A 19,038-nucleotide genomic window follows, 5' to 3' on the forward strand; every position below is an offset into this window, starting at 1 on the left:
GGCTGGGTCTTCGGAGGTATGATATGTCCTATGCTTCCAAGATGAAATTCGCGCAGTCGGCGGCGCGTTATTAAATAATCAGAACAATAGATAATTATTATAATTTAACATTGTCTACGATTAACTACCAACACTTTCGCTACATCCACGTGAATCATTTTAGATTATATATATAGTCTTTAAATTTTGATAATTTCGAAATTTTTGTTTAGATTATATAATCAATATATAAATTATACAGGTAGGTCATATACATCGAATATGGTCATCAAATTTCATTCTAGTGCGTTCAGTAGTTTTTGTGTAAAAGACTAACAAACATATCAATAATCAAATTAGTAGGATTTAAAATAGACCCTTAACGATTGTTATTGCACTTTGTAATTATTTGTTTTGAGCCATAGTTGTTATTAAAAAACCAACCACGTTACTAAGTTTAAGACTATAAAACTGCCTTAATTATAAATATCCTAAGGAATTATCGTTATTCCTATAATACTAAAATCTTTAATCAAAGATATCTTTAATTATGATTATACTCCGATAGAAAAGTATATAAATAAAGATAAATATCATTACAAATCTTGTTGCACGGTGTATTTTATTTTTCCAAATATACTTGTAAAAACTGAGTTGTGGCCATTTTGTATTGCTATGGCACACTCACAAACGAAAGTTGCATTTGGTTTTGTGTATTTTTTTGTCATTTATGTTATCTCGCTTTTTTTTGTGTATGTATGTTGTAATTTGTGTGCTGTAAGTAATGCAAATAAAATTATCTATCTATCTATCTATCTAATTGTCGTTTTTATTTTTTAATTTAATCTTACAATCTAAGTTTACTATATAATTTCTTCCATATATTGAATAATAAATACACATTATGGTAATCCTATTCATGCACACATGGATATAAACGTTAACCCGATTTTGACGAAACATTTGTATGAAGATATTCTATGTATACAATCTAAGCGTAAGTATATTATTGTTACTATTCTAGTGGTTGCTTCCAAAAAAATTACAAGGTTAGTATGATGTGACGATCATTGATTTCGAATTTAAAAGAAATATGTTTTTAAAAGAAAATTACTCTTTTTGAACAAAAAATAGTTGGTTACCTTATTTTCATACCTTACAAATATTATATTATCTATTCTTCAGAGAATATATTTTCATGAATTATATATTTTTAATTTAGAACAATTAGAAATATTGAGTTTAATCCAAATATATATATATATATATATATATATATATATATATATATATATATATATATATATATATATATATATATATATATATATATATATATATATAATTTGGATTTTTTTGAAGATACCTTATTTTATAGGTCTTTTTAACGATTCTAAATTTGATTTTGAAAAAATAATTAAAAACAATTGATTTGCGCGGCATTACCAAGGTGAAATTCGAATGTTTCAATTTACCTATCATAGTTTTTGGAAAACTTTTTTGTCAAATTAATGTTTTAAAGCAAGTTAGTGGTTGATTCGGAATTTATGCGACTGTTTTCATCATGCAGCGGCGCCATTTAACAAGAGAGATGTTACGGGCAGTAGACACGCTCCAAACGGGGGCTACTCTACGAACGGTTGCTGAGGCGATTGGAACAAAACAAAATGTGATATCAAGATTATGGTCACGTTATCGTGCTACTGGTGAAGTAGCTGAAAGACACCCTGGCGGGAGGCGCATTACTACTCACCGGCAAGACCGATCTAAACCAACCATCTAAATTATTTGTAGAACAGTTTTAGTTTTGTATTTCATATTTCTGTTTATTTTGACGTGGCAATTATGACTATATATAATTAATACTCTATAAATTGACCAGATATTACGGGAAGTGTTGAAAACTTGTGTGTAAACACAAGTCCACTTATTATTGCAAGTAATATCAATAATATTTCGAAATTGAGGTCTCAAGGTAATATTGTATAAAATAGGTAATAAATATATATTTAAGAATGTTTTCTTAAGTTTTATTTTTGCTAAAAAAATGTTCATCTGAACATGCAATTTAACATATTTGTTTGCTCTGTGTCTAGCAACACAAAACGCAAAGGATTCCTTTCTATGTTAACAGTTTGGTACTAAAAATTATATTTTAATTATGATTTTCTTTATACAACTTGGTCAACACGCTAACGGCTCATCTGATGAAAGTGATAACCGTCGCCTATGTAGACAATCATTACTATAGACATAACAAAGTATACTGTGTCGTCCATAATATGTGGATCCTGAAGGCTAAGGTGTTATGCCTCTGGACCCTGTAATTTCAATTCTATATCCCACCCTTTAAAACGAAACGCATTCATTCAAACATAATTATTTCACACTCGACACACCAATGGGACAGAGGTACCCAAGCAGATGACTTTTGTACAGTCTCCCTCTGATATCTATCCATTTTATCTGTGATTACGTATTTATGTAATTATATGTTTAAATAATGTAGATAATGATTATGGATCGTATCTGTAGAATCAATTGCGTGTTTGATTGGATCAAGAACCGTTAGTCCTTTTAGCAGACTTAGTCAATTGGTAATTTTCAAAAATAATGATAATAAATTTGTTATTTAATCACGTTAAAAGGTTGAACGGATTTGGTAGGTAGGTACGTAACATAAGTACGTTACACTTCGTCTATGATTGTAAACTACATATAATTTACGTAATAAAAGCTGTAGGTTGTATGAGTAGGTATTAATAGATGGATACTTTTAGATATTTAATTATATGCTCACGAGTGACGTTACTCACGAGATTTCATCATTTATTACATATACTATAAGATACATGTAAATGAGGTGACAGGTCTTAGTATTTTGTACAAGCGGTGGTCGCGACATCATCCGCGTTCAAGTTATATCTCTTGATCCGTTTTAGATGTTCCAGAAACAAAAATTATAATGAAACACATATGATTTCGGATTAAATTAAAACAAAATATTTGTACTCCAAGTATAGCACAGCTGAAGCCAAAAATAGTTTCAAAACATGCCCTTAGTCAATGGGGTATTGAAAGCTTTTTTTTTTTTTGAGGTGAGAACCATGATCCACCAACTCGAATTTTTCTCTAGAAGATAATGGGTTCTTACGGGCTTTTGCTCTAAACTATGGCTCTAAATATTATATTATTTATTTTTTATTCTAGTTTTGGATCTAGCAAATCTTGATTTAAATACTTATAATGTGTTAGTGCTCGTCAAATTGGTCTGTATGAATCGGAAGATTGACGATCAATTGTCAAGTGTCTACATACATGCAGAAATCAATTTTGTTTGTATTAATCATGTCAATACATTAATATATATTATCAAGCATCGTTGCTGTATATTGTCCGAGTATCTGTACATATGCGGATAATAGGTTCTTATATAGAGTTGTATAGTTTGTTACGTCAGAAAACAACCATCCGAAAATCAAGCAGTTTAATTTAAATAATCTTTACGAGCCCCGGGGTTTATTTTTTTAATAATTTTACATTCATATTATAACAATTTATTATAATACGAACATTTTATATTCATTAGTGTGTCTTTCTTTGCAGTTTGGACACTGAACTAATCGTTCACAAACTAGGTTCCCACCAAAGATCTATTATTTTGCTTGAGAATGACTGGTTTAGAAGTGAAACACGTGTCTCAAAACATGCGTAGACTAAATAGCGGTGGAAGATTGATGGCTAATATGGAAGGTTATAGAACTTCTAGTTATAAGTAGGCATCTTCGAATGTTAAAAAAATTAAGTTTTTTGGGTCTACATTTTTGTCTTGCGAAATTGTCAACAACATCGTTACAGTTTAAAGATAGCAATATACTTAAGGCTATGTCAGCATTTAGGTAAATTATATTTTATATTGTGTAAATAGGTGCACGGGTACTTACTGACACAGTTTTATTTTTATTTCTTCATTTAAAAGTTTTGCGCGCGCGCCCTTTTGTAACCATGCAACTCTAGGCACGTGCCTAATTTGCCTTAGGAATTATCCGCCTTTGAGTTGCACTAATACTAATAGTAGCGGAATGAAACAAAATTAACAAAATAATTTTAATCAACTAACTTTTTGTATTAGTCTAATTGTTTTCTGTATATGTACATATTCTTAGGTATATTTTCTACACTTTATCATCTTGGTATCTATTGATTTTAACTTCTCATCAAGTTATTTACATTTCTAGAAACGAACAACTCCACAGTTATGTATAAATAGTATCCATACATCTAGTCAATTACTTTAAATAATTCTGTATGTGGTCTATAGAGAGTAATTACTTATTTTACGATATACTTAGATTACTATAATTTTAGTTAAGATCTTGCTCAGTAAAAAACTACTTAAATCGTGATAAAAACAATATGGAACAACATATATTCCATTGATCGATTGCAGAAAGAATTATCAAAATCGATTCCGAATTGGCGAAGATATGCGGAAGGTAGCTTTCCGATATCTGATATTTCAATAAAGCAGATAGAAGCGGTTCTGATTGTCATCTACGCGAAAATTTAAATAATAATAATTATTTCTTTAGAGAAAATCAAAACAAATTACATTTTATATTTTTATAAAAAAAAAAAAAATTAAATAGCGATTATAGACAAACCTCACTAAAGTTAAATGTTTGTGATTGTAAATTTTCTTGTTTGGTACCAATATGGAAAGAAAATAAGCAGACTGATATAGTCGGAACATAACATGTTGATAGGTGTAATTATTATTTTGTTAGGACGTATTTTGCCCCTCCCGATAAGTCTGACCTCAGATAATACCATTGGATGTTAGTATCATCTACGGACGGGTGGGTGGTGCACGAGAGGGTGCTTTGTGAGTTGGAGACTGTGAAACGAACGCGTACATTCGACTTAAACGCCGGAGAGATTGGACCGTTGGGTTGCAGAAGTTACCACTGCTCTAGTCTCTAGCAATATGTTCATTGGCATCACTTCCAGTGGAGACAACGTCAATTCTCACTACGATTACTTAATTTGAATACCGAGGAGGTAAGTTAATACATTTGTTAGATTAATCTTATCGAAGGTCAATTAAGCTGGGTTGAAATAGTTTATAAATAAATGAGCAATTTAGATAATGATGTAACGGCATTTCATATTCTTTGTTCATTTTATAAAACATAGCTGTGGATGTAAAGTTATTGTTAACTGTGTTTATTAAAAGAGCACCATGAATTGTAAATTACACGACGACACGGTTATAGCAAATGTTATAACTTAATAAATTTCTATTACAGACGTTTACCACTGAGAATAAATCATAATAAAAGCAATATGGCGTTAGATTTCGTTGCTGGATGTATTGGTGGTAAGTTGTAGTTTTAATTACATCAATCTTAATATTCTCACTACGTTTATATTTATATTTAAATTATCATTTTTCAGGTTGTGCTGGAATAGTAGCAGGTCATCCCCTAGATACTTTAAAAGTTCATATCCAATCAGGTAGAGGAAGCCCATTAGCATGTACCAAAGCACTTTTCAAAGATGGAACATTAGCGACAGCATATAGAGGTATTGGTGCACCATTGGCAGGTGTAGCAGGTGTAAATGCTATAGTTTTTGGAGTATACGGACACACGAGACGAGCACTGCCGAACCCCGATTCGCTAACTTCACACGCAGTAGCTGGCGGCCTAGCCGGTCTGTTTCAAAGTTTTGCTTGTGCACCTATTGAATTAGTAAAAACGCGACAGCAGCTCGCTAAACCCGGAGACATGATGCCAGCGGGAGCATTGTCTGGAACGAGACACGTTTTATGCACGGGAGGTTTCAAAGCACTTTATCGCGGATTAGGTATTACGATGATCCGTGACAGTCCAGGTTTTGCAATTTATTTTACAGCGTTTGAAATAATGACACGTGGAGATCAATCAGTACTAAAAGTTTTTACTGCCGGTGGTTTAGCTGGAGCCTTATCGTGGTGGGTTCTTTATCCAGTGGACGTTGTGAAGTCAAAGTTACAAGGTGATATTGAAGGCCGATATGCAGGATCGTTGGATTGTTTCAAGCAGTCGATAAAGAAGAATGGATGGCGTTGTATGGCACGTGGTTTGGGAGCTGTAACTATTCGTGCTTTTATTAGTAATGGAGCGTGTTTCACGGCTGTGGCATGGACTGAACGGATATGGCAAAATTGTGCCTCCGAGATAGCAGTACACACTTTAGTACAAGCTGCCCCAATCAGTGAAACTACTTCATCAGAAAACTTAGATCGGTACTATGATGTATGAATTGCAAATAATTATGTGTGATTGATTAATCTTGAACATTGAGCATTTAGATAATTTTCCGAACTATAATATAGTTATATCGTGCTGATAATAAGTAATGAGTCAGGACATGTTTATAAAGAGCTTTATTTGTTTTGTTTATCATATACTTAAACCATTGGTATTCTTTTTGTTGAACACTACTTATTACTCGCGACTTCGTTCGCGTTTTCAGGATATAAATAAAATAAATTGTTAGAAATAAAATGTAGTCTATGTTGTTTTCCATATCAAATACTACGTGCATGTCAAATTTCTTGATGATTGATTGTGTGGTTAAGATTCCAAAGGCACGAAAGTAACAAACATAGTCACTTTCATACTTATTATATTATATTATATAATAGTGTGATGTTATTTGTCTCTTTTTTAGGGTTCCGTGCCAACTTCGGACAAAAGAAAAATATGGTATGACTTTGCCGTCAGTCCATTTGTTTTGTCACAGCGTTTTGTCTGAGGCAAAAACCTTTGCAGGTACACAGTACCTACTTGGTACTGTTCACCTGCAAAGGTTTTTTCATCGCGTTAAGTTCTGATTGTGTATTGAAAATGTGTAAATAAATCGAAAGTTTCAAATTAACTAAATGCTATCAATTTGAATAGTTATATATATTATTCGCCTGCGAATTTAGCAAAAGGGCCAATTTATTTCAATATTTTATGCCGCTTACTTTTTGGTTACTGTTTGAAAATGTGAAAAATATAGACTATTCTATAATAATAATAATATAATATAATAAAGGCATTCTATTTGCGAAGTTTGTGAGCAGATATACATACATACTTATCTGTCACGCCTGTTTCCCATTAAGGTAGGCAGAAACAATGGAACGCCAAATGCTTCGATTCAAACAAACCTCTTTCGCTTCTTCCACCATGAGCAAAATTTTTTAAATATTTACTGTTTATAAAGATATAGGTAGATATGTGCATATTATAGGAAAAATAAAATGATGTTTCTAACAAGCGTAGTTTTTGAGAAACAAACAAAAAAAAAAATAAAGCTTCCTTCCGCGAATGCTTAGGCTGTGGAATGATCTTCCTGCCGAAGTATTACTTAGAGACTACAGCATGGAGTTCTTCAAAGACGGCATAGTAAAGTTTTTTTGAGAATCGACAATGTAATTATATCCATGGTATTACAAATGTCTATAGACCACGACAACAGTTTACAATCAGACGTGCCGTATGCTTGTTTGCCTCCATAATAGTATAACAAAACAAACTTAGTTTTGCGGTTCAATTCTTAAGCATATATGTGTCTATTTAATATAAGATATACTATAAACAGATTTCTACATAAGGTCATTTTATCTAATATCTATATACGGAGCCCTCAGCGTGTGGGTTCTACTCGTACTTGACAATTTTTATTTATTAAAGTACATTCAAAAATGAATTTGAGTATTATTTAGCAATTAGAAATGAAAACAATATAACAGTTTTAATAAGTACAATATACTCTTCAGAAAAATTTTATACAATTTTCAAAAACTATTCCAAAAATTCTGGAATGATCCACATTATGAAAATATTACAACATTATTATAAATAAGCCAAAAATTCTACAATAATTGTAAATATTTAAAAATATAATAAAATACTGTTACGTTGTAATTTTAAACAGATAATATTAACTTGACTATACCGTTACATTTATTGACTATTATGTGGTATTTAACAAGCTAGGAGGAACTCGTACTTCGTTCAACAACAAGGTGTTTTAATTAGATACATCTGAAAAGAAAATGACCATAATTAAAGCACTTTTTTCCATCGAAGGTCATTTTTGAAACGTTATTTCAGATTAATAATACATAATAATAATAGAAACAATAGTAAAAATCTGAAAAAAAAACATATATTACAATTTGATCCTTAAACTTCAATCTGTTTGTTTAAAATTAATTTATATAAATAGTAAATAAATAAAAAAATAAAATAAATAAACATCCTGAACCAAACATTAGTAAAAAAAAGTGTCTTTAATTTTTTTAAAGTCGATATTTGGCCAAAACCGATATACAGAATTTTTAAGATTTATACGCGAAATTATAGTTGATACATTTTTCTTTGTTTAACTGTGGTTGAAACTTTGGGGTGAAAATCAAAACTACGTATCAGAGAGTAGAAGAGGACCTACGCGAAACATCGGCGGTTGTCTGCCTCTGACACTCAGACGAGGAACCTATGTTGCAAGACCTCAAATATTTTGCGTGACAATACTGTTGGTTTTCTTTGAGCGTACACAGATTATTTGCACAGACCAGAGTGACACATTTTAAGAAATAGGCTTGTCGTGAGCGATTACATATCGATCTATTTCGACGTTTAATAGTTATTACATGTATTTATGAATTATTTATAAACATATAATTACAGTTATTTTTTACGACTATTATTCTGTATCTTCTTTTACGACGATAATATTCTGTATTTTTTATTGGACACAAACATTTAATTTTATAAAATCAAATTATGTTCTAAAAAAAATCTGACTTCAATTGCGCCAAAATCAGTCATTTTGATTTAGAAACTAAACTACTGCACCGATTTTGATAAAAATTCTATGGAACTAAACTGTAAGCATATTCTTTCAGATGAAAAAATAATTTTCTAAATCGGTTTACAATTAACGTAGTTATGAGGTAATAAATATAAAAAAATCACGAAAACGGTTGACAAGTAATTTTAAATTTTGTCATAAAAGTATGTTGTTAATTTATTAAGATTGTAGTAATTATACATAAATATTAAATAAAAAAATAAATAATCACGTTTAAAGATCTGAACATGTACATAAAATACTTTAAATATTTCGTATCATTTTAAAGTTCGACTTTCTGGTTATTGAAAACACAGTTGTCAAGTCTAATTAATCTAGGTAGTAGTAGCTCCACTACTAGCAATACTCTGTCAGGTCGACCTCTACGACATCACCCTTAGAAATCATCGTAATTAATTTATGATGAATTCATCAGGACGGTAGGTTTGCACTTTAGTAGAATCAGATGCGTTTAGTAGAATCAGATGTATAAAAATATACCTCTCAACCTTATTTTATTGATTATATTTATGAGTTTTGTTTATTATTCATATTAGATGAAAAAATTAAGGGATCAAAAAAAAATTCCAAATTTTTGAGGTTTTTCAAGTAACTGTATTTCCCTTAAAAATGGTCGTACTGGAATTAAAAAAAAAAAAGGATTTTAAAGCTCAACATTTCTAGTTTTGAGATCGTACGATGAAAAACTTTTTCAAACAATGTGTTCCGCTCAATCATAATGAATAACGAAAAAAAATTTTTTTCAAAATTTTTGGTCTACCAACTTGGAAAAAAAAATTCCAACTTAACCACTATATGGATCGGATAGCATGTTCATTCAGCTTTAATTTGCTTTTTTTTTAAAACTTCGATACGATCACTTCTCGCTGAGATATCGAACTTTGAATGGAAAAGGAGCTTTTGTCTTTAACCATCAATTTCTCAGCAACCGCTGATCCCACAAGAAAATTAAGGATGGTTTTCAAATCTTGAATAAATTTTAGACAAAAATCAACTGGGCAAATAAAAACTAATTCCTCTAGTGTAGATTTAATCTGCGATTTCGGTGGCGCGCCTGGGATATATTAATTGACCGGGATAAAAAATCAACATCCTTCTCCATCTAAAATATTGACTATAAACCAAATTTAATGACAATTGATTGAGTTATTAACACGCAAGAGGATGTATCATTAAGGATTTTGTGTAATTATTTAAAAAAAATATTAAGTGATATCAATACCAACTAGCGAGTAATGCTTTTTTATGTTATATTTATTTGAATGACGATTTTTCGTTTACATTCAGTTCGATAATCAACTTCTGAACACTTTTATATAAGGAAACAATTCTGCACAATTAAATACTCTATGTCATCACGATAATTAGCGGATAGCGGGTAGTAAAAGATAAAGTTACGACCTAAGGTCAAGTAGGAATGAAGTGCCTTAATATTCATTATCTTAAATGACGCAATCATTAATTAATGAAACATTATTTGCCAGCGTAAAAAACCTATTAGTGTAGTCATAGGTGAATTATATATACTATACATTATTTACACCTAACTGCTTTTCTATGGAAAAAATATAGTAGGCTATTCTTATTTTCCAATTTATAGTATTGCCTCTTTCATTGTATCTAACGTTTCCTACATTATACGTAGCGTTCTATGTCAATGTTCTTTTTATTTTTCATTTACATTATTTTTAGAACATGCCATTATTATTAGTACATCAACCGTTAACTGACTACTGCTGAACATAAGCCCCCATAACAAGAGTTTCGTCAGTAGTTGCCAAGCTTGGTAGGCGGACTGGCAACCGCAATTAGGCTTTGGTGATGTTTTAAGAGGGACGCTACTGCCCATTCCTCGACCATTATGTTTCTTTAGTCGCTTTTTACAATACCCGCGGGAAAGGAAGGGATAGCCTATTCTATGCCGAGACCACATTGCATGTGGTAAACATATCATTATCAGTTATTTAACTTTGTACAGAGTGTATTTTTAGGTAGATGCTAGTACTGAATAGTTTGTACGTTATTTTTTTTTATACAATTTAGAATGGCAGACAAGCTGACGGCCCACCTGATGGAAAGTGGTAACCGTCGCCTATAAACATGAGCAGTACCATGAACATAACAGAGTATACTGTTTCGCCCATGATACCCCCCATGCGTTGCCATTCCTGAGGACTCAGATGTTATTCCTCTGTACCCTGTAAATTCACGCCATATCCCACCCTTCAAACCGAAACACAGACATGCAAACACAACTGCTTCACAGTTGAAACATGAATGGGACAGAGGTACCCATGCAATCGACTTTTGTACAAAGTCTCCCTCTGGTTTGTTTGTACTGTTATTTGTTTATACTGTTTTGCTACATTACCAAAGTAACGGGCGATGAATTAGGTAACAGAGTCAGATTTTTCAATCCTGTTCCATTGGTTGTGGAGGTAGAGGAAGCGGTGGCGGTGGCGGTGGTGCTGGTACATTGTTAGCCGCCTGGTTTTCCATCAAACCAAGCTGCTCTAACATGTCGTCGTTGTCTTCTATCAAGCGAACCTGTTCCAACCACAATAGTATCAGCAACATTCCAGCGTAATCTAGTTTTGCAGTTTCGCAAATCAAGTGTTATTATAGCTAAAGACGATAACCTTTATTATTTACTGCAGTAAGAGTTCAAATATTGTTAAAAAACAAACGGTTTTATAAGCTTATTTTTTTAATATTTTACGCGTCTAAATACGTAATAAATAAGGTAGAATGAAATTTGGCAATTTTGCTTTGAAAATACTGGTACCAGGATCAAGAGTTAAACTAATTTATTTAACCTTTAGGTATTTGTGGATGGATGCCTAGGTCACACATGGGATAGTTAGGGAAGTTATAGAATACTTTTTTGTGTAAAGCTCAAAATCAAGTATCCAAATATCATTGCTTGTGCTTATAAAGGTAGTAGTCCTCAGGAATATTTAGGTGAAGGGGCACCAAGCTTTACCATCTCTTCAGATCGACCATTTAAAAAGCAAAATATTATGATAAATTTAGTGATTAAAATAAATATATACGGTTGTGAATATCAAAGTTAAGAAATTCTATTAACAGTGTCTTAAAAATAATAGAAAATCTAACATCAGGTAGCGCGGTGCGGTGCTGACCGTGCCTTGCAGTTTCCGACAGCAGAATCTTTTGCCGTTTCTCTTCCATGAGACGTTCACGGTGCTTATGTATGTAGTCGTATACATTCGGCAGTCCCATAATCACACATGCGGACAGAGCTGACCGGTAAATGTTCATGTCAGTCGCTTCGTACCTGATCGAAAAGTTTCTGTCACTATTGTTTTTTTAGAAATTACTCGTACCGTCATTTTACCGAGAAACTATATACCAAGCCACAGGCATGGCTCAATTGAAAGGAACTTGCCTCTATTACTTGTTTCTGTTGCCAAACAGCTGTGTTTGCATGTTTATGATTCAACTTGAAGTGGGTCGTTAGAACTAAAATGTCATTCTGTGATGTCTATGTGTTCGTGCCTATAGGTGACAAATCACCATTGATCAGATCATAACAAACTATCAGTGGTCGTTAGGGAGTAGCTTATAGATATTACCTGTTATACTACCTAAGTATAACTATAACTTTTGCTCCCATTACTTCGTACGCGTGGATTTCAGAATCAGGAAAATTATAACAATATGATAATATGAAGATGGCATATGAAGATAAAACAACAGTTTTAATCATAGCCCTTCAGTAATACAACTATAAAAACCGTATCTAATTAGTTTTCATAGTTGTTAAGTTTTTGCGTGATACCGGAATAATCATACAGATAGAAAAAATAAAAAAAAAAGATAATTCATTGTTTTCGCTTCTATTTATTGCTCTTATTAAAACTCTTCATATTTTTTTTTCTTAAATATTTTCCATGTACAGATGTCATTTAGTTACAATTTTATTATATTACTAAGATAATACATGTAAGAACTCACCACTCATTAGTTTTCTCGTCATAACATTCCACGTGGTATATGGTAGTGACCCCATTAAAACCACCTATAGCAAATATCATATCGTCAATTACTTCAATAGCGAAATTGCTTCGAGGATTATACATATCGGGTACTGGAGCCCAGGTATTTGCAACTGGATCATACACTTCGCCGCTGCACATACGAGAGATTCCATTGAACCCACCTATTACATAAATCTGAAAAGCAAACAAGTAAGCTTGAAATATATAGTTATTAAAATATTGCTTTCTGAGAGCGTTATAGCCTAGTGGTATATAATTATACGCAAACTAAATTATAGACCGCAAATGTCGCCAGTTTTAGTCTGACCAATATTGAAATAAATTAATGTGTCAACTTGAATAATTTACGGTGATGGAAAACACAAATGATAAATCAAATTAATTTGAGTGACTAATATAACAGAATAATAAAACATAATATAACAGAGAATAATACTTGCAATATTATTACAATAAATCGATATAATTATCAAAGGTTGTCTAGAAGAGATTGGTTAATACCTTGTTGTGATATGCGATGCATGAGACTCCGGAACGGCGCGAACGCATCGGCGCGAGGTTAGTCCACTGATTTGTGTCCGGGTCGTACATTTCTACACTGTTCATACACTCCTGACCGTTGAATCCACCAGTAATGTAAATCTTGTCTACGTTAGAACAGAATACACATTTTTATTGAGATTACTGTTGTAGTGAGTATGCAGGTGGATCAGTGCTTGAATACATTTTAGAGACAAATTATGTGGATGATATTCAGACAATGAACTGATGATAATGACAGTTCATTGTCTGAATTCAATAAAAGTATTTAAATTTTGAATATAAAGGGAAATATGTAAATACCTCTTGAATATATGTGTTATTATATTCGTTGCTGTTAATATGGAATAGATATATTGCTATGGAGGTATACTTTATCCATTAAAAACATTCATAAGTAACTCTAAGTTCGCTACTTCGTACGTATGACTTCAGAAGTAGAAAAGCCAATGAAATAGACCAATTCTGCGTATGGCGTAATATAATAAAACATTTTTTATTTTATTATAACAAATTTTAGGACAGACCTTCATGAATACAACTGTGGAAATCGCAATTAATTCTACATTAATTAGTAGTTTTTGCGTGCCTCCGGAACAAACATACAGACAGACAAAACTTCTAAAAAATATTGTTTTGCTTTTTATTGCTCCTATTAGGGCCCCTCATATCATATTTTCTTAAATATCTTCCATGTCTACATGGTCTAGTTCCAATTTTAATATATAAGTAAGTATTTCTTAAGAGTTCGATGTATCAGTAAATACCCTCCGGAATTTGTATGGTTTTAATGATTTCAGTACACAGGAAAAGTGATGGTAATTATTTTTAGTGGTTTCGGACTCGGAGCTTTAACTTAGAATAATACATATATGTAAATCTGTATATATGGGAGCCCAGTATCTCCAATTTCCATAAGTTGTTGAAACTTATAGAAAGCGGAGATACCAAAGTCCACTCGATCAATATGGCAAGGTATTAGTTTTGAACTTATTAAAATTTATCAATTTACGGAGTACGAATACATACTATCGAGTGCTGCCGCACTTGCGTCAGATCTCTGTGCATTCATAGGAGAAATAAGTGACCATTGATTGGTGCGGTGGTTGAATCGCTCAGCTGTATTTTGTCTATGGTGACCATCGTATCCCCCCATTGCATATATCGTCTCTCCAAGTACCGCTACAGAAACATAACAACGTCGTGCATTCATTGGTGCCACCTAAACAAATAAGAATAATAATATAATACATGTATTTATTTAACCCAAAACATCATATTCTTTACACTATTTTAAGTAAACTAAAATATAGAATTTGTTTTTCTCAGTGTGTTTAGACAGTGGCGCTTTTCCCCATAACTTAATAAAGTATATAATCAAAAGAATCAGTCTGGTTTATCTAAACGTAATTTATAATATACCACAACTGACCTCTCGCCATGACTTTGTAACTGCATCAAAACACCGACATGAGTTAAAATAGTCCATTCCATCAAATCCCCCTATGACGTAAATACAGTAACCCAATACAGCGGTTCCATGATATGCTCGAGGACCTGCAGGATCAACTTCTTCAACCTAAATAATCAGAAAAATCTTCCATAATTATGTGTGTACAGAAATCAATGATTGATGATAAATTGGTAGATATTACCTTGATCCAACGATCAGCCCTAGTATCATAGGTCTCTATAAATGCTGTAGGCGATCCGCCACTCCAACCACCGATAGCAAATAAGACCTAAAATAATTTGGTTACAAGGTCATTGAATCACTGATAAAAAAAGATAATACGTCAGTAATCGAAAAAATATATACCTCATGTGGTACTCGTGGCCGAGCTATCTCTGGAGTGGCCACTTCACCATCTCTCTGAGCAATCATTTCCAGGTCATAAAGGAATTTTAGAGTTTCAATAATTATTGGGCGTGAACCTTCATTGCCAGTGACGTACGGATGGTCTTTTACGTTTTCCAAAAAGAACTATTTTTAAAAAAAAAGTCGAGTTAATCAAATAGAATATATCAAGTATCACATAAACAGAAAGAACAAAGTAAAATCTAACTTGCGTATCCAACAGCCCTAGCCGAATGCTACCCATTAATTTCACTGTATGTTGCCAGCGTATATCAGGATCATAGTTGACCCATCGCAAGACAGCTTCCCATACCGCCTCTTCACTTTTAACATTCAATTCATCTTCGAGAATAATAGAATTCAGTTCTTCGAGTGGCAGATGGAGAAACTCATCACTTTGTATTGCCACCGTAACAAAATATCGCAGCAAGTATCTACGAGCATCTGCCTCTAATTTATAACAAAACACTCGTCTGAAATAATAATACCCATAATTATTCTGTGGTTTGATTTTATTACATGTAATTTTGGTCTAATTTTTATGTTTAAATTTATGCAACATTGAATGGCAAAAAAATTGCCCAGTAGTAAAAAAGTATCGTAATTTTTAATTTTTTTTTTATTGAACTTAGAATGGCAAACAAGCTGACAGCCCACCTGATGGAAAGTGTTAATCGTCGCCTATAGACATGAACAATACCGTGGATATAACAGAGTATACTGTTTCGCCCATTATACCCCCCATGCGTTGCCATTCCTGAGGACTCAGGTGTTATTCCCACCTTTCAAATTGAATCACAGCAATACAAACACAACTGCTTTTTGGTAGAAACACGAGTTTTTATATTAATAGGTAGCGAATGTAAATACATATACATAGACCCAACTCGAGCTATTGGCAATTTTGTTAAGCTTAACCGATCACTATGAAATAAAAAAAAATACTATATGGAATAGATAAGGTTATAGGATTTTTAATCCAGTTAGTGAACATATCCCAGTCATGCGGACGAAGTCGTGGGTAAAAGCTAGTTATTATAATAATATAATAATTATATTTACCTAGCAAACATCATTATACCGAGACAGTTCTTTGAATTTAATGAGGTCATTAGGTGATTACAGCAAAGTTGTAGAACACCGAGAAAGGCGAGATAATCGGCGGTCATGAGTAATTCGTGGACGTTGTTATCAGTGACATCAATGCGGCGAAGGTACGCATACTCTATCAGCAAGAGCAGGATTTCGGAGCGTACACCTGATATCAATACATCGCTCTGCTCGCGTGAATGCAGCGTTGTTGTAAATAAAGCCCTGTGTCAACAGATGACGATACAGATGATATGTATTGCTTCGGTTTCATCTCCATGTAGAGACAAAAATATAAGAAATTTGAATTAAATCGATTGTCTTTATATTCCGGGACGACACATATCTATAGCTGTGAGCAATACAATTAACCAATCGTTTCTTTGTAAAAAAAAAACTATGGTTTTTATATAAATATCTATCATCATCTCAGCTGTTATTTGTCCACTATTGAACATAGACCTTCCCTAGACTGCCATAATGAACGGTCCTAAGGGGGCATCCATTAATTACGTGAGCTCAGAATAGGGGGGGAGGGGTCTAATGAATTCTCACCAAATCTCATTTAAACCGAGGGGGGGGGGGGGGGGATAATCAAAAATCTCACGTCAATTTAATAAAATATAAAATATTAAAAATATTACTAAAATATTAAAGATAAACGTAGACGTTTCCAGTGATTGTTTTCCTGCACTACTAGAAATCCCAGATGATATGTGTCCAATTATTTCGATTGAAATTTTCGATTCGATTGAATACTGAATGATTTATTATTTTCCCGAATAATAAATATAAATTAAGGTTATTTTTAATTAAAATATTTTTTGTGTTAATCTCACGTAAGGGGGGGGGGGGGGTCAAGGCAAATCTCACTAAATCTCACCTAAGGGGAGGGAGGAGTCTAAACTGATCGAAAAAGAGCTCACATAATTAATGGATGCCCCCTAAGCTACCTGACTCGACTGACTCCCTGTAATGACTTTATATTTAAATAAAAAAAAAAGTAAAAGACCAAAGTCTTACTCAACTGGTTAGTCGATTCAGACTTGTGTCTTCTCACTATACACTTCATCACTACAGTAAGCTGTCTTACTAACTCTGTAGTTAGACAATTCACATGACACTCTATACCTAATATTCTGTTTGGTTATTTGTTAGAAATGTTATAGATAATAAGTATTTAATCAATTTAAATAAGAAGCGGGTCTAACAGAAAGTATGGGCTGCAGGCAGAGAGTATGGCGCGGTGCACGGGAAAAGCGGCGCCGTCGTCTGCGCGCACAATAGCGTCACAGAGCAACCGACACTCGCGCAGCCGGTGCAGCGCCTGCATCGCTGCCACCGACATGCACCGCCCAGTCTCGCGACCCGCCGTCTGTATAAAATATACAAACCGTATAATGTTTAATTCTTTATGTTATTTAGAAAAAAACACGGCTACTATTGATTTGACTGTGATTTGTCTTACGTGATATTTTGTGATGACGTTTTCTAAGATGGACCATGCACTAAGATAATAATGCGAATTTAAATAATCTATTCAACTTAGTTTTAAAAGACAGACGTTTTTATTTCTCAACTCCTAATATAAATAGATAACAGGAGAAATACAGACACTAAGGGAGACTTTCATTTGCTGGCTGTTCGAATGAGAAACGAAGAAGCAGAGCGTTTTGTACAACTTGGAAGCAAAGGATTTATAAAAGTGGCTAAAGCAAGAGATGTATTTATATTTTTTATCCTATCTGTTTTCATAACTCCACTCACATGTATATGCCGGGAGACTTTCTGAAAATTCTTAACTCTTTCCTAAGATAGCATTCTGTATATACGTATAATCATGATAGATTAGTTTACATCTCTTTTCAACAGGAACCGGCATCCTATTAATTTCCTGTTGTGTACTGGAAAATTATTTTATTTCTGCTACGTACATATCGACTTTTAAAATAATAATTATAACTAGACATACATGTGTGAATATCCTAAAAACTTAACTTCCTGTGTATAGTGTCTGTAGTACCTTCTCTCTGGTAATTAAATCTGTTAGTATTTGTCTTGACTATAGACTGTTAGGATGAAGTGAGCGATTATCCAATCTCACGGAACAGTCAGTAGTACTTACAGTGTTATTCGGGTCGTTTTCCATTTGTCTTTAACGCGAAGTCATCATTATAAAATTGTAACGCAAAAAAAAATCTTAAGCACGTACTGGGACGTGTGAGGACACAACCGAGATTTAGTTTAGTAAATTTATAAAAATAACCACAAAAAATACTCAAAATAGCAAAATCAAGTCATTTGATAAAACATTTTAGGTTAGCAAAAAAATGATATAAAAATGACAAGCATGTCAAACCTTTTTTTTCCAGTTGACATTACTGTATAAAAGTATTTTCATTTTCAACGGTTGCCTTACTGAAATAAAAAAACGTTTGCTTTTGTTTTTTTCTGATCGATAAAGGCTGTTGACGTGGTTTTAGGCCTATTTTATGTGACGTAAGAAAGAAGGTTGTAGTTGACGATAGTTTTTTTTTTAAATAAATAATCTTGTAAGACTCTATCAACAATGTCTAGGTTATAGAATGGGGTATTTATTTCCTTATTAAATCGAGATATAAAAATAAAATTGGAAAAAAA

The 19,038-nt window shown here is 32.8% G+C and overlaps 2 protein-coding genes across 5 annotated transcripts; one reads left to right on the plus strand and one right to left on the minus strand.

Moving 5' to 3' along the window:
* The first annotated feature begins 4,816 nt into the window (after positions 1-4,816).
* On the plus strand, positions 4,817-6,530 carry LOC113512287 (mitochondrial basic amino acids transporter-like). The gene is made up of 3 exons (XM_026896072.3): positions 4,817-5,040; positions 5,289-5,359; positions 5,437-6,530. Exons 2-3 carry the CDS (start codon positions 5,326-5,328, stop codon positions 6,282-6,284), a joined length of 882 nt encoding a protein of 293 aa, XP_026751873.2. The 5' UTR covers positions 4,817-5,040; positions 5,289-5,325; the 3' UTR covers positions 6,285-6,530.
* A 1,231-nt stretch (positions 6,531-7,761) lies between these two features.
* LOC113512349 (kelch-like protein 10) lies at positions 7,762-18,825 on the minus strand. 4 transcript variants are annotated; one of them, XM_052900163.1, is made up of 13 exons: positions 18,758-18,825; positions 17,610-17,773; positions 16,372-16,623; positions 15,518-15,782; positions 15,271-15,435; positions 15,107-15,193; positions 14,884-15,030; positions 14,481-14,673; positions 13,413-13,558; positions 12,868-13,085; positions 12,007-12,187; positions 11,261-11,436; positions 7,762-8,060 (listed from the first exon to the last, which is right to left on the minus strand). In XM_052900163.1, the coding sequence occupies exons 1-12, from the start codon at positions 18,797-18,799 to the stop codon at positions 11,302-11,304; spliced, it is 1,995 nt and encodes a 664-aa protein (XP_052756123.1). In that variant the 5' UTR covers positions 18,800-18,825; the 3' UTR covers positions 7,762-8,060; positions 11,261-11,301. The 4 variants fall into 4 exon arrangements, with proteins under 4 accessions (XP_052756123.1, XP_026751973.2, XP_031770750.2 ...); XM_026896172.3 differs by lacking the exon at positions 18,758-18,825 and adding an exon at positions 18,524-18,751; XM_031914890.2 differs by lacking the exons at positions 17,610-17,773; positions 18,758-18,825 and adding an exon at positions 17,427-17,557.
* Between the last annotated feature and the right edge of the window lie 213 nt (positions 18,826-19,038).

Source organism: Galleria mellonella, unplaced genomic scaffold (assembly GCF_026898425.1).
Source record: "Galleria mellonella isolate WM207_F2 unplaced genomic scaffold, CSIRO_AGI_GalMel_v1 utg64, whole genome shotgun sequence".
Taxonomy (NCBI): Eukaryota; Metazoa; Arthropoda; class Insecta; order Lepidoptera; family Pyralidae; genus Galleria; species Galleria mellonella.